Source organism: Lichenostomus cassidix, unplaced genomic scaffold, assembly GCF_008360975.1.
Source record: "Lichenostomus cassidix isolate B80296 unplaced genomic scaffold, HeHo_3.0 HiC_scaffold_44, whole genome shotgun sequence".
NCBI lineage: Eukaryota > Metazoa > Chordata > Aves > Passeriformes > Meliphagidae > Lichenostomus > Lichenostomus cassidix.
In genome coordinates, this window is record NW_028148053.1 from 60931 (window position 1) to 85439 (window position 24509).

At 54.3% G+C, this 24509-nt stretch overlaps 2 protein-coding genes and 1 pseudogene across 2 annotated transcripts; all 3 read left to right on the forward strand.

Annotated features, from left to right (window-relative positions):
- Window positions 1-382: 382 nt before the first annotated feature.
- On the forward strand, window positions 383-6024 carry LOC146420150 (maestro heat-like repeat-containing protein family member 6). The gene is made up of 16 exons (XM_085048557.1): window positions 383-505; window positions 779-988; window positions 1296-1360; window positions 1507-1623; window positions 1807-1955; window positions 2235-2382; window positions 2634-2821; window positions 2914-3051; window positions 3303-3417; window positions 3574-3723; window positions 3932-4108; window positions 4242-4397; window positions 4554-4655; window positions 5040-5142; window positions 5423-5479; window positions 5790-6024. The coding sequence occupies exons 2-16, from the start codon at window positions 868-870 to the stop codon at window positions 5987-5989; spliced, it is 1986 nt and encodes a 661-aa protein (XP_084904683.1). The 5' UTR covers window positions 383-505; window positions 779-867; the 3' UTR covers window positions 5990-6024.
- Window positions 6025-15485: 9461 nt separating this feature from the next.
- On the forward strand, window positions 15486-22294 carry LOC146420151 (inositol 1,4,5-trisphosphate receptor-interacting protein-like 1; annotated as a pseudogene).
- Window positions 22295-22883: 589 nt separating this feature from the next.
- On the forward strand, window positions 22884-24088 carry LOC146420152 (uncharacterized). The gene is made up of 3 exons (XM_085048583.1): window positions 22884-22975; window positions 23165-23533; window positions 23617-24088. Exons 1-3 carry the CDS (start codon window positions 22924-22926, stop codon window positions 24084-24086), a joined length of 891 nt encoding a protein of 296 aa, XP_084904709.1. The 5' UTR covers window positions 22884-22923; the 3' UTR covers window positions 24087-24088.
- The last annotated feature ends 421 nt before the right edge of the window (window positions 24089-24509 follow it).

Sequence of the window (24509 nt, forward strand, 5' to 3'; positions counted from 1 at the left end):
AGGATGGCCAGCAGCCGGGACTTGTCCCAAGCAGGCTGTGCCAGCTTCTGTGCAAGGTCCTGTGCCCTTCCCGCTGCAGCTGCGTCGGCAGCCGTGGGGGCTCCTTCTGCTGCCCTGAGCCCGCAGAGCAGGGCAGCGTTTGCTTCTTGTCTGAGCCGTTCCTAAGGTTCCTGTCGGGCTGCCTTAGATGCTCGGGGCAACGGATTCCTTCCAAGCTGGGCCACTTTGGGCGGGCTGGGGGCAGCCCCAGGGCAGGCGGCAGTGTGTGCAAGGGCCCTTTGTGACAAGGCGCAGCATGGTCACCATGGGATGGAACCAGGACAGGGTGTCCAAGGGCCCCCTTTGTGACACGTCGTGACATAGGTGCTGGCAACGACACGGCCACACCACTGTGCTTGGAGCACGCGACGGGACAGGACGGGACAGAGCGGTGTCGTGAGGAGCCCCCGCACAGCACACTTGTTCCTTTCTGACCCAGAGCTTTTCCGAGGCGGTACTCCTGCAGGTGACCTCGTGGACAGACCACAGGACTTGGTGACCAGTGGCCTTCCCGAGGCTTCTGTTCTGCAGGTGCCCTCGAGGGCAGACTGCAGGACTTGGTGCCCGGAGCTCTTCCGAGGCATCTCCCATCCCCACGGCCAGTGCCCTTGAGGCCAGACCGTGGAACTTACTGACCACAATCCTTGACAAGGAGTCTCCTGTCCTTTTGGCAGGAGCTCTCCAGACCAGAGCGCAGGACTTGCTGTCCTGTAGCCTTCCCAAGACTTTTCCCTTGCAGGTGCCTTCAAGGCTCGACTGCAGGACTTGCTGACCCGGAGCTTTCTTGAGGCATCCCTCCTGCAAGTAGCCTGAAATCCAGTCAGCGACATGGAGCAGAGACCCCCAAGTGCACCCAAGCTGGCCTGGGTGAAGCAGGAGGAAGAAGGCGCTGGAGCTGCCCCAGCACAAGAGCCTGGAGACGTGGAGCAGTTGTTGCTGATGCAGGAGGGTGAGTGGCAGAGTTGGGCCATAGGGCTGGTGTTTGCAGCCAGCCTGGCCCCATCCCATCCCATCCCATCCCATCCCATCCCATCCCATCCCATCCCATCCCATCCCATCCCATGCCATCCCATCCCATCTGCTGGGGACATGCCCACAGGCAAGACGGAAGAGGGGCCGGGGCTGCCATCCCCCACAGCCGTGCTCCATCCCCTGGGCATCCCAGGGCTGTCCCTGCCTGGGCAGTGCAGGGCTGGCCTGTGCTCTCTGGCCTCTCCTGCAGCCCCTCAGCTCTGGCTGTGCTCGCTCTTTGCCAGATGCAGGCATGGACCAGACACGAGAGCAGGATGCTGCCCGTGGCCTCTTCCGCACAACAGCGCAGGTAGCTGCAGCCATCCCCACCTGGGCTGGGCCTGCTGTCCCTGCTCAGCCGAGCACTGCACTTGGAGCACTCTGTGGAACATCCCTCTCTTCCTGCCCTTCATTCTCCTGCCCATAACTTGCAAATTCATCAAGTGCATTTGGCAGGAAGAGACCAGCGACATGGGCACTGGGTCCATGGCAAACTCTGATGTCAATAGTGCCGACCCCAGTGCTGCCCTGCTGGATTTGCTTGTGAAGAAGGGTGTCTCCATTCCAGAGCAAGTAAGCAGCCTGTGGCCAGGGCTGGAGCCCCTCAGGAATTCCTTGGCCTCCCAAGCCACGCCTGCTGGTGCCTTGAAGCCTTTGAGGCCATCCCAGTGTGGTGGCAAGGGAAGCACTTCTCTGGGGACACTGGGGACATTACTCCCTCTGGCAGCTTTCCAACTCTCCCCGGGCCTTCTCCAGGTGCCCGCCATGGTGAGGTACATCCACCAGTGGCTCGTGTCCAATGAGTCTGGTGAGCACAATCTGGACATGGCCCTGCTGGAACTGACCAAGGCACACCCCGCTGATGTGGTGATAACTCTCCTGCGCGTGGCCCCATCGTGTGACAGGTACAGGGCCACCTGCCCAGAGAGCTCAGGGCTCCCCAGTCCATTACCCTGTGAAACCTGTACTAGGTGTCTGACAAACGGGGAGTTCCAGGGCCCTCTGGCTCCTCTATTTCCCAGCCCTCGCATGTCAGCCCCCAAGCCTGCTGCCATGCTCCCTCCCTGCCCCTCACGGGTCTGTCCCCACAGGGGTGGGCTGCCTTGGTGCTGCCAGTGAGTGGCAGTGGACAGAGGCAGGGCTGGTGGCCAAGACTCACTTGACACAGAGCTTTGATCCCACAGAGCTGCTATGACCATGTGGAGGATGATCATGTCCTTGAGCAGAACTGCAGAGCCAGTGCTACTGACACTTGTCAATGTGCTGGGGAGCTGGCCAGAGCACAGCACGTGCACCTCTGATGGGAACAACATGCCTGTCTTTGCCCTGGCTGTGAGTTCCTGGAACTGGCCTTTGCTTGTCCCCAGGCCGCCTCTCCAGCAGCTCTCCATCCTCCTTCCCCCACTGCATCTCCCTGCCTCAGGCACTGGGCTGAAACCCGGGCTAAGGGCATTTCAGGGCCACCAGGCCCGGTGCTCCCCCTGCGTCTCCCCTGGCCTTTCCCTCCCACACTTGGGCCCTGCCCCATGGACACCTCAGCACTGAGCGCTGACACTTGTCTCGGGGTGCTTTGTCCTTTGCAGGCAACTGTGGTGATCTGGAAGATTCTCCAGGTGCCCTGCTGCCCACATGCAGTGACGGAGTATTTCCCCCACCTCTTCGTGCACCTGCTCTTCCAAGTGCTCTTCAGCACATCGGATATGCCAGACGAGGTCGATACCTTCTGGAAGGAATGTCAGCAGCAACACGGCCTTGCCACCAACCCCAACAGGTGCTCCATGCCAGTCCTCCTGTCCCTCCCATGTCCCCAGGGCAGGAGCCAGCGCTGCCAGCATCGTGACCTGGGCTTTGCTCTGTACACAGGTTTGCAGTGCAGACCTTGAAGGCCCTGCTCTGCCTTCTCCAGTGTGAGCATGTGGTGGTGGCAATGGAATGCAAGTGTGGCTGGGACACACTGCTCTGTGTTGACACCCAGCACTATGCCGTGGGTGTGCTGGCCAGGTGAGAACCCCTTCTCCCCATTGCCCCTGGCATTCATGGCCTGTGCCCAGCATGCCCCTCACAGGCCCCGTGGCCATGGGCCAGAGGGCCTTGTCAGTGAGCGACGGCCGAGCAGACTGGAAAAGGCCCAGGAGCAGCCGCCTCCCATGTCTGCTCGCAGGGTGGTGGGGAAAGACCAGACCTGTGTGAGTCAGGCCTGGCAGAGGTTTGCCCTCCCACCTCAGAGTCTTGGTTCCTTTCCCCACCTCCAGCGAGATGTGCAGTGCATCCACGCGCTTGTGTTCCGGTATTGCACTGCACCTCCTCAGGCTGCTCAGCAGGGAGGAGTCACCCTGGGATCTTCCTGCCCTGGTGTTCCTTGTGGAGGTGAGCCTGAAGGCCAGCGCTGCCTCACTCAGTCACCTCCCAGCTCTCTGTCCTCTTTGCTGCCTGGGCCTGAGCCATGCCCTGTGCTGCTGCCTGGGCCCAGCCCTGTATGGCTCCTGCCAGCTGGCACCCCTGTCACTCCGATGTGCCTTTCAGATCCTGGAGTGCCTGGACTTGGACATGGACTTGGGTGAATGCAGTGACAGCATCCTGGAGATCATGGCAAAGAACCTGCAAAGTGATTGCAGGGAGAGGCATCGCCAGGTTCTCAGGGCCCTCCTCCAGCTCACTTACAATCCCTCAATGGTGAGAAGGGGACAGTGGCGCAAGCCGTGCTGGCAGCATGGGGCTGGGGAACACAGTCGCCTGGGCTTGGCTGGGCTTTGGGAGCTGAGGCAGCTGCTCCCAGCTCTCCTGCCTCCTGCTTCAGCTGCCCCAGTGCTTCGGGACAGGCCTTTGGCCTCTGGGCCCTGTGCTAACAGGCTGGGGTTTCACAGACTTGTGTTCTGCACAGGCCAGAAGAGTGTGGAGACTGAATGAAGACCTCATCAAGCTCCTGTGGGACACAGATGAAGACACGCTCGCCATGACACTTAGTGTACTCAGCTTCACAGTCTCGGACAATGACACTCTGATACCCAGCCCCATTGCCCTGCAGCTGGCTGAGGCACTCCTGCCACTCTTTGACAATGTACGGCTCTGTGCCCCCAGCCACGGGCACTGGGTGCTGCTCGAACACTTTGTGCCCTGTGGATTTTCAGGCCTGTGCCCAGGTGTGCCAGGAGCTGCCAATGTTGAAGTCTCTTTTTCTTCCTTTCATACAGGAACACAGCCATGTGCAGCTTCTCTCCATGATCCTCTTTCAAGAAATCATGAATTACTTCGTGGAAGAAGGAAAAAAGCCTTTCAAGTTAGCTGTGCGTCAGAGCCTGCTGCCACTCTTCTTCCACTGCCATGATGAGAACCACGAAGTGGCAGACGTAAGGACTGAGGGGCTGCTGGTGTCCCCCTGGGATGGAGCTCAGCTGCCTCCTGCCCTGGTGCCTCGCGGGCTGCAGCCTCCTGGCCCGGGCACACAGACACGGGTCCTGTGCTCTGGGCTGCGGTGCCATCTCTGTGTCTCTGCTGCTCTCCAGGTCTCTTGGTCAACACTGCTTCGTGCAACCGAGTTCTTGAAGAGGAAAGATCTGAAGAAGCTGGTGAAGAAGAAGGAGCTGTGGAAGTTCAGCGAGTGTCTGGTAAGGAGTGCCATGAAGCCCCAAAGGACGGCCTGGAAGCCTCAGCCTGGAGAAGACCCCTGACCACGGTGCTCAGTGCGTGGGGCTGGCAGCTGTGCCTCTGTCCACTGCTGCACCCAGAGGCCATGTGGGCTCCTCTCCAGGCTGCTCTGGCCCTGAGCCGGGTGCCCAGGGAGCTCCAGCCCAGCTGGGCTCTGCAGTGGGGTGGCACAGAGGCTCCCCGGGCAGCACCCGGCCCTCTGCCCCCTCCAAAGCCCGGCGCCAGCAGCTGCTGGCCGCACCTCTGGGCTGTGCGAGCAGGGGAGGCCAGGGCTGGCTGCAGGGAGAGCCCGGCCAAGGGGCAGAGCCCACGCCAAACTCTCCCTCCTGGCACTCTCTCTGCAGCTGGCAGAGGACGTGAGCCGAAGGGTCAAGCACCTGCACCAGGCCGTGCCGTACCTGGACAGCCCACAGGAGCCCCTGCGAGAGGCAGCCATCAGGTTCATCGGTGAGCCACGAGCCCGGGCTCCCTCCCCGCCCCGCCGCAGCTCGGCCCCAGCCCCGCCTGCTGTCCCGCCAGCGCCAGCCGGCCCGGGGCTGTGGAGCCCCGCCTGCCCTCGGGGCTGCTGCCGCCCTCCTCTCGCAGCCCTGCCCTTCCTCGGGCGGCACGATGCGGCAAGGGCCCGGGCTGAGCCCTGCCGGCGCAGGAGGCCGTGCGGCCACAGGGCTGGCGGCGCCGCTGTGGAGGAGCTGTGCCGCTGGGGCTGTGACAGGCTCTGTGTTCTCAGGGATGGCCGGGCGGCGCTTGAGGGGGCAGTCAGGACAGTTCCGGTTCGTCTGCATAGGTGAGTGAGGGCAGCGAGGCGTCAGCAGGGCTTTTCAGGGGCAGCTGCAATCGCTGGGCAGGCAGCTGCAATCCCTCCCCTGGCTGCGGAGGGCTCTGCTCCCTGTGTGGACGAGGGACGTCCTGGGCAGAGCACAGAGGGATTTCAGGAGCACGTGGGGATTCGTGGCCAGCACCTTCCGGCTGATCCCCTTGGTCCCTGCTCCCTCCTGGCCACGGCAAGAGCTGGCTGGGATTGCCCCGGCAGGAGGGTCTCCTTGGGTCCCTGCAGATCCAGGCTCTGACCATGGCTCTCTTCCTCTCTGTTTCAGCCCTTGAACACATGACAAGTGACATCAGCCCTGCCATCTCCAACCTGGCTCTGCAGACACTCTACGTCATGCGAGCACTAGAGACAGCTCCCTTCTCCATCTTCTCGAAGCTGCGCGATCGACTCCAGAGAGCATGGCAGACACGGCCTCGTCTGTGGGGCCGTGGCTGGCTGTGCTGCTGGAGCTTCATGGAGAGCTGATCTGTCTGCTGTCGCTGCTGCTGCCACCTGAGCCATTGGGGAATTTTTTTCAGTATTCTTCTTAGGATTCTTCTTTTCTCTTTTCAGTTTCTTTAGTGTGTAAATATAGAATGTGTTCTAATACACAGACTCCCATGATCTTTCTTTTGGTGCCCAGTGTCTGCAGGGCAGTGGGGAAGAGCGGGAAAAAGGATGCTTCTCTGGAGCTCCAGCGGGGCTATGCCGCTGCCGGGCAGGTTGGCCGGGCTGGGGCAGACCCTGAGGGGACGGGGCGGTGGGAGGCTGTGCAGGGATGAGGTGCTGTGGAGACCCTGACAGGACAAGGCAGTGGGAAGGCAGGAGGGGGATGTTTGAGGGGGTTGGGGACAGGAGGTCCCTGAGGGGAAGGGGTGGTGGGAAGCCCTGAGGAACTGGGGGTCAGAGGCCAGAAGCAGCCCCCAGGCAGCCACTTTGTTCCTGCCACCCGGCTGCTCTGCTGCTTCCTCAAGGCATCTCCCTCAGCAGACAGCTGGAGGGATCCCCAAAATCAGGCATGTATCTCTGGTCCTGGCTTTTCAGAGCTGTGGGCCCAGGAGTTGTGGGGCTGGGCGTGTGCCCTCCCTGTCCTCCAGACTGGGCCCCAGCCCCTCAGCCTTAGGCCGTGCACTCCACTGCCTGGCTATTGAATCTTCTTCCTGTTGGTGTGGGGAGGCTGAGCTCTGTGGCTTTAGGCAAGAGTGAGCAAGAAGAGCAGCAGCTTTGAGCCCGAGAGGGGCCATGAGCAAAGCCCTCTGGGCCAAGGGCATTCCTGGCATTCCTGGGGCATGGACACAAGAGAGTGCAGTGGGCACCTTCAGGGTGCCATGGCTGGCTTTGCGCTGGGTGACCTCCCTGAAAGCAGGGCTGGGGCTTGTGCAGCTCATTGGAGTCCATTTGGAGTGCTGTTATGGAGGGAGAGTTCAAAGTGCATCTCATGAATTTTATTTTTAATCAAGTGAGTATTGTTTATTTTTCAGTTCAATGAAGAGGTGATAGAAGCATTCCCCAAGGGATCTTGATGCTGAATGTCTCCCTAGGAGGTCTGGGCATGTAGAAGAATGAGTCTTTTGCAGGCTGATCCTGTTTGGACAACCTGCTCCTCACCCCCAACCTCACCATGTCTGACATTGCCCACCCGGGTATGACATCCCAAAATATATATTAAAAATAATGTAATTTATACTTTATTATTAATATTTAATTCATACTTCAATGTAATAATTACATGTCTTTCTTACTGAAAGGAATGAGAAGGGAGTGTCTTTACAAACAAACTGGGCCTGCTGGTAGATAAAGCCAGATACTGAGAGAGAGAAGAAACAATGGGAAGGAATTCCACAGGAATTCCTCTGGTTGACTTAGCCAAGACTGTGTTAAATCCCTGGAATTAACTAAAAGAAGAGAGACACGAAGAAAAGAAGAAGGCGGGGAAATGTGTCTTAGAAGGGGATCTGTATTAGGCAATTAGGGGAGTCTGTACCTCTCGAGTACCTCAGCCAATGGGGAAAGACAGAGGGAACTGTGGTCAGGAAATTAGGATAAAAAGTTGCTGCGTCATCTTGCAGTTTGAGACCCCATGGGAAATGCCCATGACCTCTCCCTTTATTAATGAATAAAATTACAGGACTCCTCTGTCTCCTTTTTGGACATAAACTTTCGGTGTTCCTGACACTTCCAAGACCTGACCACCCTTTCCTGGCCAACCTGAACCTCCTGTGGCACAGCTTGAGGCCTTTCCTCTTGTCCTGTCACTTCATGTCTGGGAGCAGAGCCCAACCCCACCTGGCTACAACCTCCTGTCACGGAGTACAGCAGCATTCTTCCTTTCTTAGACCATCTCCTCCTCTTTGCTTTCCAAAACCAAACAACAATCACTGAAGGATGACAAAGAAACGCCAAATCAGGATTTGGGATTGGATATTCATCCATTTCTTCTGTCTACAGGGACAATCAAGTGTCTCCCTCCTCCCTTGCCCAATATCCAACAGCAGAGGGTCCATGGGCCAACATTCCTCTCTTTGGGAACACCAGGAGGCAAATTTGATGGCTTATGCAGCCCTGAGAGAAGGCAGAAATTCTCATCTGCTTTACCATACCAAAGGAGACTCAGGCAATGTGAAAAGGATTTGTTGTTGGTGGAGATGCCCTGCAGGGCTCCAGCCCAGAGCAGAGACTCCAGGGACATCAGGTGTGGTCCCACCTGCAGGCTGGCACTTCAAAGCAGTGTAAGGACTTGGCAAATTTGAGTAAAAAGGGATGACCTAGAACCACACTTGATCTGTCTTCTATCACTCACTGGACTTTGGTATAGATTCATGGGAATCTTGTGAAAACAGGAGTAAATCTGATTTTACTACTTCTGTGCTGTAATGCAGTGTTGAAAAGGAGCGATGCTTTTATGCACACACATGTACACACACGTCTAAAGCACGTGAATCCTCTGGTACTTCCACATTTATTCTGAAGCTTTGTATGCAATTGCTGATTTATTCCATATGTTGCTTCATTTTAATTCAATGTTTGCAAAATAAAGCAAATCAGAGGAAACAAAAAATTTAGAAGTTTAAAATCCAAGAACTACTGATAAAACTGCAGAAGAAAGATGTTTTCATAGTATAACATTTTTCTTATTGAATCCTTTTTCAGTCGACATGTTACTCTTAAATCTTAATGTCTTTTCAAACACTGCTATTTATCATTTCTTTTTAATATTTATTATGCCTTTTGAACCCCATGTACAACAGACTAATGCAATCAGAAGAAGTTTTCTATCCCAAACAGACTAAAAATAGTTTCTTTATCCCAACGACACCAAACCCCGAGTGTTTGGCGTCCCATCTCACACGACCGGTCCCGGTATCTCCCCAGGGCATTTCTGCTCTGGGGCAGCCGAGTGGCGATGTTCACACACCCGAGCACAGCCATTCGGGCCGGTGTCCGAAGGCATTCGGAACTGCACGGACTTTCTTTAGCAGCACTGTCTGTCTTTATTCTCTCTGTCTTTATTCTCTGTCTCTCTCTCCCCTCACAGCCGAGCAGGGCTGGCGGGAGCCGCGCTCCCCTCAGCGCCCCTGAGCAATGGCGGCAGCAATGGCGGCGCCGCTCCCTCAGCGCCGCCCCGGCCCCGGCGGGCGGGGAGCCCTCGGCAGCGCCCTGGGGGCAGCAGGACCGAGCCCCGGCCCCGGGCTGTGTCCCCGTGGCGCCGCAGAGCCCAGGGCACACACGGGCAGGGCACTCGGCGCCAACGCCCCCAGCCCCGCAGCCCCTTTGGAACCCGGCCCGGGGCTCGCCCTGCCTCCTCCAAGGCCCTGCTGGGCTCCGGCTGTTGCTCAGCGCTCTGTGGGGATCTTGTGCTCGGCCCGAGCGGGCTTTGTTTGCAGCCCGGGGGGCTGAGGGTCAGCCGTGAAATGTCACTGCAAGGGCAGTTTTAATGCGATCAGCCCGGTGCTTCCCTTGTGCTCTGCCTTACGCTGCTGTTTTATTCTGCTTTTAGAGCCTCCCTGGGAAAAGAAACCCCCCAGGAGAGCAGAGCCTGCTCAAAGATCTGACATCCTCGACCTGAGTGTGAGAAAGGTCCTCTCACTATTTAAATTTTGAAAGAATTTATTTGCTCATTTACTTAGTACAAACAAGGATAACAGGCTTAGAACGGCTGTCTGCCTTTCCCCAAAGCGAAGCTCAGCGCACAGTCACTCACACAACCTGCAGCCACACAGCCCTGAGCGCTGTGTCACTGCACTACATTCCCCACAAACCCCGCCCTAGCACCGCCCTTAAGCCCTCCCCCAAGGTCCGACCTGATTGGCTGGAGACTGTGTCAGTCCCTTTAATTGGCTAGTCGCTTGCTCCCAGTTGTCTGGGATCTTGCCATAGGCTCGCTCTTCACCCCATGATCTCCTTGCATTTATCCCTTTATGCAAAAATCCCATCAAACTCCTCCTTCGATTACATCCCCAGTATTCTAGAACATTCTAATCCTCCCTATCATTGACATACATTATGTACCTAAGCTATAATTATCATTAACTTACAAGACAGGTATTAATTTCACACAATATCAATTGCCATAAAATACAACCATTTGCAACAAACTCATTATCCTTCAACAAATGAACAATATCAACAACAACCATTAGAACCACACTTTGATCATAACCCCTCCCACCAATTAATTATCATCTGCAAAAGCCAACTCCAATAGCCTGTTTTTAACAAACAGCATTTCCTCACTTGTGGCATCTCTGCACTTCCCCGTGGGACATTCAGGGAACTCCGAGAGGCCCTGGCAAGGATTTGCCCTAGGAGGGAAGCTCAGAGCTTGGAAGGACACAGCAGGGAGATCCGCAGGTGTGCTCACGATGGCATCTCAGGGAGGGAGGCTCAGCTCCTTCCCCTTCCCCATGGACTGCTTTGCCCACAGCCCCACAGGTCACAGGGAAGCTCGGACACCCCATTCCCATGGACACAGCTGCCTGGGAGCAATCCCCAGGGCAGTGCCTGCCTCAGCTGCTGCAAACCCCAGAGCCTCCCTGAGAGCACCAGATCACAGTGATAGTATCAGAGGAGTGCAGAAACAAGAGAAGATGTTGTGGTGCTGTGCCTGAGAGGGCAGGGCAGGGACAGCCTGGCACTCAGGACAGTGTTCCCTGTCCCCAGCTGTGCACAGCACCTCCCACACACCAACAGTGCCCTCCTGCCCACAGCATTGCTCTGCTCAGCTCCCTCTCCTTCCCTCATCATCTCCCTGTGCTGCACATGTTCCTCCTGAGAGGAGCCTTGTCCCTGTCAGCGCTCACAGAGCCCATCCCACCCTCTGTGCACTCGCCCAGCCCTACAGAAACCTGCCTGTCTGCAGGGCCCTGCCTGGGGGAGGCTCTGTGTGCAGGTGGGCAAGGGCAGCTGGCAAGAGCCCTGCTGGGCCCTGCAAAGGTGCTGCTGCTGCTGTCCATGGGCTGAGCAGTGGCTGAAGGCCCTTGAGGAGGCTCCCAGCAGACACACTGAGCACCCAAAGGTACAGAGCAGGAGTTGCAGTAAATGCTCAAACATTTCTCCTTTTCTACTTCTCTCGTTCCCCAACCTCCCCATCCTGCTCCAAGTAGGAAATTGAAGCAGTCTCAGGAAAGCTCCTTATCTTCACAGTAATCCCTGGCTCACCTTCTTTGGGAAGTGTCCTCCAGAGGTGTCCCCAGGCTGACCTGGAGCTGGCAGCAGCCCTGACCCACACAGCACCTCTCAGCAGCAGCACCTGCCCTGCTCAGGGTCACTCCTTCCCCCACAGCTTCTGGAAGAACTTTCTCCAGCAGAAATTCCAGGCATGACAGCCTTAGAGGCTCAGGGTGTTTCTCCTGCAGCTCCTTGTAGGTCTCCTCTTCCCATGCTGGGTCTCCTGCATCACAGAACTCTGCCAGCTGCAGCTTTACAAATGTCACATCAAGGTCTGGATGTTCCTGAACAATTTGCTCGAGGTCCTTGGGGGCTGCATCCAATGCATTCTTCTTGTCCTCCCCCTTTGCATGGAGCCAGTGGATCTGCTGGCCCCTGGCCAGGGCCTGGCAGAGCAGGTGGAACCTGGGTCCTGCTGCAGGAGCTGGGGAGCTCCAGGACTCGCTCTGGCCTCTGGGGCAGCCACAACACAAGCCGTTCCCAGCCAGGAGCCGAGGGCTCCGTGTGGCTCTGCAGGACCTTGTCCCTGGGGCTCGTCTGGATCAGCGCGGGCAGCTGGGCTGCACTTGGCTCCGTTTGTGTCCCTGCTTCCCCTGGGACAGCAGCTGCCCAGTGCCCAGGGGACAGCAATGGCACCGGGGCAGTTTGGGGTGAGGTTCAGTGTCTGTGCCTGGCATAAATCCCAAATCCTTCCCGAAGGAGCACAGACTGCTGACAGAGCACAGGATGCTCTGCTGAGCACGGGATGGACCAAGGGTGATGGCAGACAAAGCCAGGAGGGGAATCCCAAAGAACAGGAGGAAGAAGAGCAGGAGAATAAACGGGCAGGAGAGGAGGAGGAGGGACAGAGAAGGAGGATGAAGAGCGGGTGGGGAGGAGGGATGGAAGAGGGGAAACGGGAGGAAGAGGAGGGATAGAGAAGGAGCAGCACGAGAAGCACGGGAAGGAATCACCATGTGCGTCTGTTGTTCTCTGTGTCTGCAATCCTCAAGAGCTCAAAATCCTCAAGGGCCCCAAGAGCATCGCCCAAGGGCATCCCGCAAGTGAGCAAGCAGGGGGAGCTGAGCCAAATATTTTGGGCAGTGCCCAGGGTTCTTTTTGGGAGGTTGGGGGGATTTTTGGACCTTGTAGGACTCCAGCGCCGAGCCCAAAATATCTTTGGTTGATCCAGGGAGGGGTTTTTTGTTTGGGGTTGGTTTCTTTTTTTTTTGCAGGAGAAGGGGAGGAGGCGGATGTTTGGATCTTGCAGGACTCCAAATGTGAGTCACAAATGCCCCTTGGGGGGACATTGGGGAGTTCCCGGCACGCAGGTTTTGGGGTGATCCCAGTGGTAGCTGCCGGGGTGGGATGGGATGGGATGGGATGGGCCCGAGAAGGGTGAGATGTGGATTGGGGTGTGGTATGAAGTCTGAGCGAAGGGGATGGGTGGGATGGTGTCACGAGTGGAAACAGAGGGTATATGGATTTTACCAGTTGCCTAGGCCTATGACAACTAGTGACCAAACCTATTCAGAGTGACCAGCACCCCAAAACCCAGTCTCACTCGTAAGTTCTTATAAAGACAGCCGATTTATGTCTAATGTAAAATAGATTATGGTTTATTAGACACAGGTGAGAACGGAACAAAGAACTAGACAAATTTTACTACACAAAACATGAAAAGCTATTCATAGCTAAAACAAACATATATATATATATGTGCCCAAAATAGGGAGATTAAAACAATACAGCGCTAAAAATGAAAAAGGTACCTATTAATATTATTGTAGCTAGCAAAGAAGAATACAATTCAGGAAACTGAATGCTTCTTACCAAATCCAATTCTTTGGAGCTGGGGATGCACCAGATCCGCTCTCAATCCCACGGGAAGTAACCGCAAAGCCTGCGTCCAAGTTTAGGGGAGAGACTTTTCTCCACGCTCCAATATCCATGTAGAAAAGCTTCTGATTTTACTGAGTTTTGCGTGGTGTTTTATAGGGAAAAGAGTGTGTATTTTGCGGTCACTTGAAAATTACTCACATTCTCTCAGTGTCTCGCTCTGAGTTCCAGACGCAAGCATTGATAGTCAGGATTAAGCCATTGACTTAATCTGAGCCATCAATCTCGGCCAGCAATCAGGGAGAGAGAGAAGGGTGGGGGGGGTGTCTGTCCTGCCACAGATGGGGCCGGGATGAGGCAGCTGAAGGTTGGGGGTGATGAAGCCAGGGGACCCCACTCCTTAGGGGCTTGCAGGGTATCCGGCAGCTGTGAGGGAGTTTTGGGGTACCCCTGATCCTTCGGGGGTGGCGCTGGCAGCGGGGGGACACGTGGCTCCGGCACCTCTGGACCTCACCTGCGCCCCCCCTCGCCCCCAGCGCCCCCGGGAGTGGAATTTGGGGAGGGGGGAGGTGGGGGGCGCCCAGGCCAGGCCCCCCTTGCTGTCCCGGCAACCGGGGGCTGGGAGCCCAAATGGAGCGAAATGGGGATTGGGGCCCTGTCCCCCAGCACTCGATCCCCGGAGCAATTCCCTGGGCTCTGAGGGAGGTGGATCTGCACTGGGGTTGTTCCCTAAGCCTCCTGTCCATCCCTGGGGCTGATTGGGGTGTTCCCCCCACCCAGCAGCTTGTGCTGCAGCAGCCATGGGGCAGAGGAGGGTGGGGAAGGTGGTTCTGGGGTGGGAGTAGAGGAGCAGCAGGAGGAAGAGAAGGGAGAGAAAAGGAGGGGCAGGAAAAGGAGAAGCAGCAGAACCATGAGATTTCACCACCCACTGTGTCTGCAGCACCCCTGGCTCTGGGATCATTGTCCCCCTGCATTCCACAGGTGACCAGAGAGGAGGAGCTCACCCCAAATCTATCGGGGGGTCTCCGGGAAGGTTGGTTTGTTTTTTTTCTTGAAAGGATATTTAGAACTCACAGATTCTACAACTGAGCTCCAGACATCTTTGCATGTCCCTGGCAGGGATTTTTTGAGCCAAAGGGGATGTTTGGATCTTGCAGGACTCCAAAGCTGAGCCACAAATGCACCTTGGGGGAATATTGGTGGAGTCCATATGGGAATTGCCTGGTATCAGCAGGACCGAAATCTCAGTCTGCTGCGCCATGGCAGACCTGCTGAGGGGCTGTTTGCAAGGGCCTGCAGGGACAGCACCAGGGCCAGTGGCCTCCCACTGACACAGGGCGGGCTGAGGCCGCAGGTGTGGCACAAACTGTGGGCTCTGAGGCTGCTGAGGCCCTGGCCCACGCTGCCCACAGAAGCTGTGGCTGCCCCTGGATCCCTGGCAGTGCTCCAGGCCAGGCTGCTTGGGCCTTGGAGCAACCTGGGAGAGTGGAAGGTGTCCCTGCCCATGGCAGCAGGCTTGGAACAAGGTGATTGTTAAGGACCCTTCCAAGCCAAGGCGTTCTGTGATTCTGTGATCCCAGGGGCAGCTGAGCTTAATTTGTGATTAGAAACAGCTCAGCACTGCAAGTTTGCTTGAGTTCAAGGAGATTGTTCACCAGCCCAGATTCACAACTGGTGAGATTTACCAATAGTAGAGGTCAGGCTGAGATCAATAAAATCTTACACAGTCCTGATTCTGCAATTTTGCATTTTATTCAAGCAAGAGCAAAGCATTTGCAGGCTTGCCAGTGATACATACACTAACTATGGGACCGTTACTATGTGTCCCAACAGATAGTGACACTGTATATGGCTGTATTTCCATAGGAAAATACGGTATATTAGACATGATATGCATTAGACATATTTAAGAAATATATCTATGTAATAAAAATCTTGCCTGTCAGAAATTCACGGACTTCAGAGTGTTTATATGTGTCATAACATATAGTGACACAATATATATGCTAAATTTATATTGGTTTAATATATTATTTATTATAATGATTTTCAGTGTTTAAATTTATACATTTTTGCTACATATTTGATTTTAAATATATGATTCTGGGTAATGATGTAATATTTAGATATAAATAATATTTTCTTGTATTTCAATATTATTTATTTTATTTTGTTTTGGATTAAATACAATATGTGTATAATATCTATTTTACAAATACGTCTTTTTAATAAAAGTCTTGCCTGTCATAAATGCAGTAACTACAGAGCATTAATATGTGTCACAGAAATCGCAACAGGTAGTGAAACTATACATGTGCTAAATCTTTTCATAAAATTAATGGAACTAATAAAATATCTATATAATATGTATCTATATGTACACCAGGGCCACTCGGATTGGCTGAGCTGGGCTGGGGACAAAGAGTGGGGCCGGCCTGGCTTGATGCGCTGTGGCACCTGTGACATCACGGGGGACATGTCACAATGGGGGCAGCTATAAAAGGCCCCAGCAGGCAACGCTGCCCCGGCAGAGCCCGGGCAAGCGGTGAGTGCACACGTGGCAGGGAGGCTGGGCTGGACAAGGGCTGGGGCAGAAACGCTGCACCCGGGGGTGGGTTCTCCCCGTGCATGCAGGGACAGCCCCTCACAGGGGAGCCTTGGGCAGGGCACGCTGCTGCTGCTGCTGCTCCTGGTGCAGCAGGACAGGCCTTGCTTCCTGCCAGCTCTCTGGGGCCCTTTCCTTCCTGCCCCCACATCCCTGTGATTCCCACCCCTGCTGCCCCCACTGCCACCTGCCTCCCTCCCAGCCCTACTCAAGGCCTTCTCTCTATCCTTCTGCAGACCATGTTTTCCTGGCACTTCCTTTTCTGGCTCTTAAAAACCCTCACTCAGTACCTCCAGCCTGTGGATGATGGCATGGATCAGGAGGAGCTCCTGTGCATGCAGGCACGTGTGAAGTACCTGGAACAGGAGAAGATTCGGCTGGAGCAAGAGTTGGAGCAGCTGAGACTGAAGCAGAGCGGCTCAGCCTGGGGAGACCTGCTGGTGTTTGACTTGCAGCACTGGCAGCTCTGGGCATTTGCTGGGCTCCTGGTCCTTCTTTTGGCAGTATGGTTTATCTGGAGGAAAAGGAGCCTGAGGAGAGAGGAGCATGAAGAACAAAACAATGGAGCAAATGAAGAAGACGAAGTCAGAAATCAAGTCATGAATATTGCTGCAAATGCACAGAACAATAATGATGCCAATGAAGTTGAAGAAGACCAGGAATCTGATGATATTGGAAGGATTCTAATGGAGCACCTACAGTGGCCTGTACAGGACCTAGAGACAGGCTGCTGGTGGACAACTAACCTGATGGACGATTTCATAAATTATGCTGGACGCGTCTTATCTAACACTTTCCACCCAATGCTGGAACGAGCCATTGGGGTTGGCAGTGCCTTTGAGGGTTGGAGTCCCCGTGAGGAGGATGTTGTTTATCGCTTTCTTGTACCCATGACTCCTCCCCAGGGGCACTCCTTCCACCTGGAGATGTCCACTGCAAGGCAGAGACACATGAGGAACTTCCGTGTCCGCGTGGAGCTGGAGTGCACCTGCACAAGGGAGCAGCAGGCTGAGAACATGTTGTGCTTCCTCCACCACCCTGAGGAGGAGCTGAGGAGGAATCAGGATCCCAGCCTCCTTCACACCCTCTGCACCGGCTCCTAGCTCGATGTGCAGAAAACAGCCCGCTGGTTCTACGTCCTGCTGAGAGCAATCTGGCCAGCATTGCCTCAGTCACACAACTGGCATTTAGTGCTGCTGCCCTACCCACGCTCCTGCCAATTCAAGGTGACCAATGGCAGAGAAAGCTTTCGAATTGAGGTGCTGTTTAGGGTGCAGCGAGGCAACTCAGACATCTTTGTTAGCAGCCAGTCTAGAGAGCTCCTCACCCCAAGCACATGGTGGCCTGAGACCTACGCCGTGGCAGAGATGAAGTTCTTCAGGCACATCGCCAGGCAGGCTCCCCCTGACAGCTTGCACCTCAAGTGCCTACAGTTCTTCACCCGTCTTCAGCTGGGTTTCGGCTTTTCCACCTATACCACAAAGACCATTGTCATGTACATGCTGAACATTTTACCTGTGTCACAGTGGCGTAGGAGAGATTTTGTGAGACGACTTCTGGATATCAGTGAGGCCCTGCGCTCATATGTGGAAGTGAGACACCTCAACCACTTCATTGTGGGCAACCGGAGGCTTCCTGAGGAGATCACTTTGCCCCAGGATGTGCAAATGGACCACACGGAGCCCTCGGCTCCTGGCTGGCAACGGCTTGTGTTGTGGCTGCCCCAGCGGCCAGAGCGAGTCCTGGAGCTCCCCCAGCTCCTGCAGCAGGACCCAGGTTCCACCTGCTCTGCCAGGCCCTGGCCAGGGGCCAGCAGATGCACTGGCTCCATGCAAAGGGGGAAGACAAGAAGAATGCATTGGATGCAGCCCCCAAGGACCTCGAGCAAATCGTTCAGGAACATCCAGAACTTGAGCTGACATTTGTAAAGCTGCAGCTGGCAGAATTCTGTTGTGCAGGAGACCCAGCATGGGAAGAGGAGACCTACAAGGAGCTGCAGGAGAAACACCCTGAGCTCCTAAGGACGTTATGGCCAGAATTTCTGCTGGAGAAAGTTCTTCCAGAAGCTGTGGGGGGAAGGAGCGACCCTGAGCAGGGCAGGTGCTGCTGCTGAGAGGTGCTGTGTGGGTCAGGGCTGCTGCCAGCTCCAGGTCAGCCTGGGGACAGCTCTGGAGGACACTTCCCAAAGAAGGCGAGCCAGGGATTACTGTGAAGATAAGGAGCTTTCCTGAGACTGCTTCAATTTCCTACTTGGAGCAGGATGGGGAGGCTGGGGAATGAGAGAAGTAGAAAAGGAGAAATGTTTGAGCATTTAGTGCAACTCCTGCTCTGTACCTTTGGGTGCTCAGTGTTTCTGCTGGGAGCCTCCTCAAGGGCCTTCAGCCACTGCTCAGCCCATGGACAGCAGCAGCAGCACCTTTGCAGGGCCCAGCAGGGCTCTTGCCAGCTGCCCTTGCCCACCTGCACACAGAGCCTCCCCCAGGCAGGGCCCTGCAGACAGGCAGGTTTCTGTAGGGCTGGGCGAGTGCACAGAGGGTGGGATGGGCTCTGTGAGCACTGACAGGGACTAGGCTCCTCTCAGGAGGAACATGTGCAGCACAGGGAGATGATGAGGGAAGGAGAGGGAGCTGAGCAGAGTGATTTAGGGTAAAATAGAAATTACTAATGTAAAAGAGCTAGAGGCTGGATAATAGTAATAATAATATTTTTAAACTGATTTAGAGAGCCAGAGATTGGATAATGATTTACTAAGATATGCCAGCTGCGATCCATTTATTATTTTCTTGGTGAACTTGTGCCTACCTGGTATTGGGGAGGATAAGAGAGGAGAGCCAAGTAATTGAGAGAAACCACCAAGTGTAACTGAGCATCCCACCCTTGGACCCCAGGACCGGTACGAGTTGGTTCTCAGGCTTGGACTAGGACCAAGGACCAAGGGAGCATGCGCACCTGTCATAATTAATCATCGGGACCCTTCCCCACAATTAATCTGAGACACTGCGCTTGCGCGAGCATATTTAAATGAACTTTGAACTCATTATAATACGAAGCGGGAATAGGTAATGAATATGTATAGGGGCTTTGTCTAACTTTATGCATATGTAACCTGTAACCTAATATAAACTTAGTGAAGTGCCGCTGAGGGTGTGCATGTCTTTGGAGGGGCTACCCCCCATGCACCCCAGCTGGAATAAACACATACCTACTTCATAACTCTCTGAGTTGTGGAGTCAATTCCGTGCTTCAAGAGCAATGCTGTGGGCAGGAGGGCACTGTTGGTGTGTGGGAGGTGCCATGCACAGGTGGGGACAGGGAATACTGTCCTGAGTGTCCCTGTGTTGGAAAATATATCAGGTTAAAAATTTTGTATAACTTTAGTCAAAAGCTTTGTTTGTCTTTATCCTGGGAAGAGGAATTTTAGGTTTCTTTCAGGGCATTGTTCTACTAGATGAGGTCTGGTGGACTCAGCATATCAACAGATTGGGAGTGACCCCGAAGATAACCAGAAAGATAAAGACTATTAACAGAACATCTGCCAGGACATTGTGGTTATCAACAGGACATGGAGGCTATCACAAACGGCTACCACAGATGCCACCTCCAGCAGAGCTAAAAACATCCTGGCCCAGAAAAACGACTGATAAGAAAAACTGAAGAATGAAGAATCTAATTAGCATCAGAGGCAAAGAGATTCAGATTCAATGAGAGACTGAATATTGGGTGTTTGCTCAACTTTAGACCAATGAACACTGACCCAATGCTTTCCTATGTATTTTTACAGTATAAAATATCTGAGAAATTGAGTAAATGCCATTTTTCCTGGAATGATTCTCTCTGCACAGCCGGGCTATGTGTGGATGAGATGATTTCTGTGGTACATCCAGGCCAGAACAACATCCTGGCCAGATAATAAAGTAATGCCTTGACTCTCCAACATTAAAATGTGGTTGGAGGGTTTTTGTATTTTTTCCCGCAAATTTGGTGACAGATAAATCTATCACAGTGCTAATGATCATTAATATTTTGTTAATGAGTGGATAAAAGATATTCTTTGGTTGGAAGGTTCATGGAGAGGTCACCTTTGGCTCAGGGCCTGTTGTTCAGGCTTCAGTCAGGCCTCCTTTTCAGGCTTTGGCACTTCAGGGATGTGGTTTAGTGCTGGGCTGACAGTGCTGGGTGAATGGCTGGGCTTGATGAGCTCACAGGTCTTTTCCAACAGAAAGGATTCTATAATTCCAGGATTTTATCTGCACCATTCAGCTAGGTCCCTAGTAGCAGCATTAGTTTGCTCAGAAAGTTCCCTCTTGGTCAGCTCTTGAGGCCTAAGGCTTCAGGCCCTTTAGCTCCTGGTGCTAAGCTGCTCATGCTGAAGGAGATGACTCAGAGAGAAGAATACAGTTCATCCAATTCCTTCTGGACACTGAGAGGGGAGGGTGTGAAAACAGGAGCATTGTTTGGTGTTGCTTCCTCTCTGCCCTTCACACCTTTCAGTGCTCTGAAACAGCCAAGAGCTTTCTTCAAGAGTGCAGGGAAGCAGCTGTTCCTTCTGCCAGGTGTGGCTCTCTCCAGTCTCTGCACTTGACTGCTTTTGTCCCTCTTGCTGTGCCCTCTGTTCCCCCTCTGCTGCTGCCTGCTGCCCAGGACTGTGGAACTGGCCCAGATCAAGTGCTCGAGAGCCTCATTTCTCTGCCCTTGGAGCTGCCTGGGCACAGCAGCCTTTTCCATCTGCAAGCTCCATATGGACAGGGAGTCCCCAGCTCCGTTCCTTGCACAACCTCCAGGAGCCCAGGGCCTGCCATCTCAAGTCCCTGCTGGCACTGAGGGCTCTCAGGTGCCTCACGCTGCTGTAACACCACTGCAAACAGGAGGCAAGAGTGGCAGGGGCTGTGCTCAAAGTCACCTCCATTTCCTCCTGCTGCTGCTGTGGGGTCATTTGTCCAGCCCTGCCCCAGACTCAGGGATCAGCTCCAGGCCCTGCTGCTGCTCCCTCGGGATCAGCCACAACCTGGTTGTTGCTCTCAATGCCAGCAGAAGCAGTGGCTGAAGCAGCAGGTGCTGACAGTGCCCCAAGCCCTGGGGCCAGAGGGGTCCCTTGGCTGCACGGCTGGGAGGGAGCTGTCCCTTGTTCTCACTGTGCCTCACACAAAGCTGAGCCCCTCACAAATGGGGCAGCACAGCAAACAGGGAGCCTGCCAGTCTCTTCCAGCCATGTCTGCTCAGAGTTTGGCCCTTGAAGCTGCAGGTGGACAAAGGCAGCTCTTCTGGTCCCTCTGGGTGTCCCCATGTTCAGCAGTGCTGCTCCATCAGTCTGTGCCCAGCGACAGGGGAAAGCCTCAGCCCTGCAGGGGCCAGGAGCTGCCAGGCTCTGCCTGAGCAGCTCAGCCAGTGGGAAGGGAGCTCTCCACATGGGAACCAGGAGAAATGAACATTAATTTTTGTCTTATAAGAAAAGGAAAGGAAAAAGAAAAGGAAAAACCTTGATAAAATGTGAAAGATAAAGACAAAACCTATATGTGTAGTGAAAATTCTTCTGTAACTTTGGATAAGAGGTAACTGATTTTTTGATAAAGAGATGTCAGTATTTACTTTCTAAATTTGCTGGTGGCATGGATCCATCTTACTGATCTCAGCACCCTTTTAAAAAAGACTTTGAGGTTTGTTTCAAATATCTCACTGCCAATCTGTCCCGGTTACAGGAGCAGGGTACCAGTTTGGCACTCTGTGGGTGTAACCAAACTGGGCATTCTACTCCCATTAGGTCATTTCTGATGAGCTGTTGATGACAGGTCGTTTGCAAGAGCTGCCCAGTGCAACCCTGACCAATCAAGCTACCAGCTGGGTGGTAAATGAGATAAGGAAGGGGAGGCAAACCCTGTGAGGCAGGAAATTGTTTCCTTTTCTTCACACCAACGACTCAGCTGAGATAACTCCCTCCAGGGAAGCACCAGCATAGTCCCACCCAGCCTGAGGGGTCATCTCTGCTAATGGGCCATCGTGGACTCAATGGCACCAGCACAATGGGCAGCAACAACGACTGAGACCATCAAGGACTCCCCAAATATCCCATGACTCACAGGATAACATCATTCCATTGTGAAACTCCCTGCCCAGGGGGAGGTACTGAGCATTCCCACCTGAACCTGAGCATATAAAATCTGGCTCTGGGGCCTTGGGACACCACTTCCACTCAACGGGACCAGAGGAGGAGTAGAACTTCTACAGGACTACAACTTCAACAGGACTGTGACCACCACTTGGTAGGATCTCGACCATTGCTCCGACCAACAGGGAGCCAGGTTGTACTCAGTCTTTGTGAGTTAAACACGGTTTTCTCTCTATGGTATTTATTGTAATCTCTTCAATGAGTTGTAACTCTGAGCCTCAACGTCTGTTGGGTCAGTTGAGTGGGGTTCATTTCTCCTGCTAATTTACTTTTAAATGAGCACAGTGCTTTTGGGTGGATTGTTTGGAGCATGAAGGACTTCCAAGGTGGACCAAATACATCCCTTGGAGCTGTTGGGGTGTCCCTGGGAGGTGTTTCTGGGTGTCCTGGTGGTGGCTGCAGGCACAGCCCAAGCGATGGGCAGGGGGATGCAAGGAGCCCCCCTGCAGTGTGGGTTGGGTTTCCCAAATCAGGCACCACCACCTCCAGCCCGGAGCCAGGGGGCTGTGGGACCCCCGAGGAGAACCAGAAGGGATGAACCTCAGGATCCCCAGAGTGGGGAGGGTGGAGAGAGCAATACCAGGAACAGGAGACTGCTGGCAGTCTGGAGGAGGGGGAGTCTGGAGGGAAGGAACCCTGTGACCCTAAGGACCCCGAAGTGGGGAACCCAGAGAGGGGGGTAATGCCAGGACATCTGGAAAATTCAAAAGCCTGGAAGCACTTAGGGGAGAAGTGACCCATGGAAACCCCAAAAGCCCTTGCATCCCTAAGTGAGGGGACCCTGGAGGAGAGGAACCAGCATGACCACAAAGTGGGGAGACTGGAGAGGGAGAAATTTGGGGATTCCCAAGACCCCCAACAGCCCAGGGAGGGTGGGAACCATCTAGATGTGGGAAACCCAATACATGCAGAACCCCCAGCAGCCAGGATGGGAGGGACCCCCAGAATTCCAAAGTGGAAAGACCAGAGAAGGGAACTCATGGGATTGTTTTGGGGGTTTCTTTTTGTTTGTTTTTTTTTAATCTTGGAGTTTTGGATGTTTTTATGGACGCCAGATGCCTGGTGACTTCTAGAAAGGGACTCGAGCAGGGGGACCTTCAAATCCAATGTGCTCACACCTTGTTTTTTCCCCCAAACCAGGATTTCGCATTGTCAAACCTTGGCTGGATGGAGGAGAAGGCAGTAAGGAAGAGGAAGATGCCCCAGGACAGCCAGGCAGGTGAGAAGGAAGTCACTGCCCCTTTTCCCCCTCTCTTCTCCTCCATCTCCCAGCCCAGCATCACCCCCAGCTGCAGGACAGCCCTGCTGCTGACAATATCATGCCAAGAATGGATTGGGGGGATCTCCTTCCCCTTCCCTCTGGTGTGGAGGAAAATCCTAAATCCTCTCCTTGTGTTTCCTCCTCCAGGCAATGAGCTGGGAATGGACACCATAGAGGACAAATCCTCCCTGAAGGACCTCATGGAAGAGGCCGATTTGAATGGCTCCATGGTGCAGGAGTCCAATGGGGAGGAAAAGCCCTGGAGATCCCACACGAGGAGAGACTCCAAACCGAGCCCAGGGTGCTGTGAGGAGCAAAGACCCACCCTGTGCCAGGAAATTGGCCAGCGATCGAGCCAGAGCTATGAGCAGGTGGCCCATGAGCAGCTTCACACCAGGGAGAAGACCTATAAGTGCTTGCAATGTGGGAAAAGCTTCACAAAAAACTCTGACCTGATCATCCACCAGAGCATCCACAGTGGGGAACGGCCCTATGAGTGTGGAGAATGTGGGAAGAGTTTCATAGAGAGATCTTACCTGATCGTCCACCTGAGGATCCACACTGGGGAGAGGCCTTATGAGTGTGGGGAATGTGGGAAGAGCTTCAGCAGAGCTCCTACCTGATCATCCACCAGAGGATCCACACTGGGGAGAGGCCCTATGAGTGTGGGGAATGTGGGAAGAGCTTCAGAGACAGCTCTTCCCTGATTGTCCACCAGAGGATCCACACTGGGGAGAGGCCCTATGAGTGTGGGGAATGTATGAAGAGCTGCAGAGACAGCTCTTCCCTGATCATTCACCAGAGGATCCACACTGGGGAGAGGCCCTACGAGTGTCCCGCATGTGGGAAGAGGTTTCAGACCTCATCCAGTCTCCTCCTCCATGGGCGCATTCACACAGAGGAGAGGCCTTTCCACTGCCCTGACTGCGGGAAGGGCTTCAAGCAAAACTCTGACCTCATCAGGCACCGGCGCATCCACACCGGGGAGAGACCCTATGAGTGTCCTGAGTGTGGGATGAGGTTCACCCAGAGCTCTCACTTGACCAAACACCAATGGAGCCACCAGTAAGAGAAGCCCTACACAAGCCCCAACTGCAGGAAGAGCTTTGTCTTCTGCTCCAGCCTTATTACCTAAAGCCTCATGGTTTTACTGCTATTTGGGAGGGGTGTTTTGTGTTTGGGAGCTATTCTGGATGGTTTGGTGCTTCAGGGGTATTATTTTGTATTTGAAAAGCCAAGAGGGTTCATGCAGTACCTCAAAACCACTCGATTCCACTGAAAAGTACTCAATCTCACCCCATAGTGGGTCAATCGCTGCCCAAAATTACTCAATTCCACAGCCCCTCTGGGTGGGATGACATTGGAAGGGGATTGGGCAAAGTGGGATGCAGTTCCAGAGAGGTGAGATGGGCATTGGGCAGGGCAGGATGGGTGGGATGGGAATTGGAGGGGTGGAATGGTGGAAACAGGGCTTGGGAAGGGGGTCTTGATG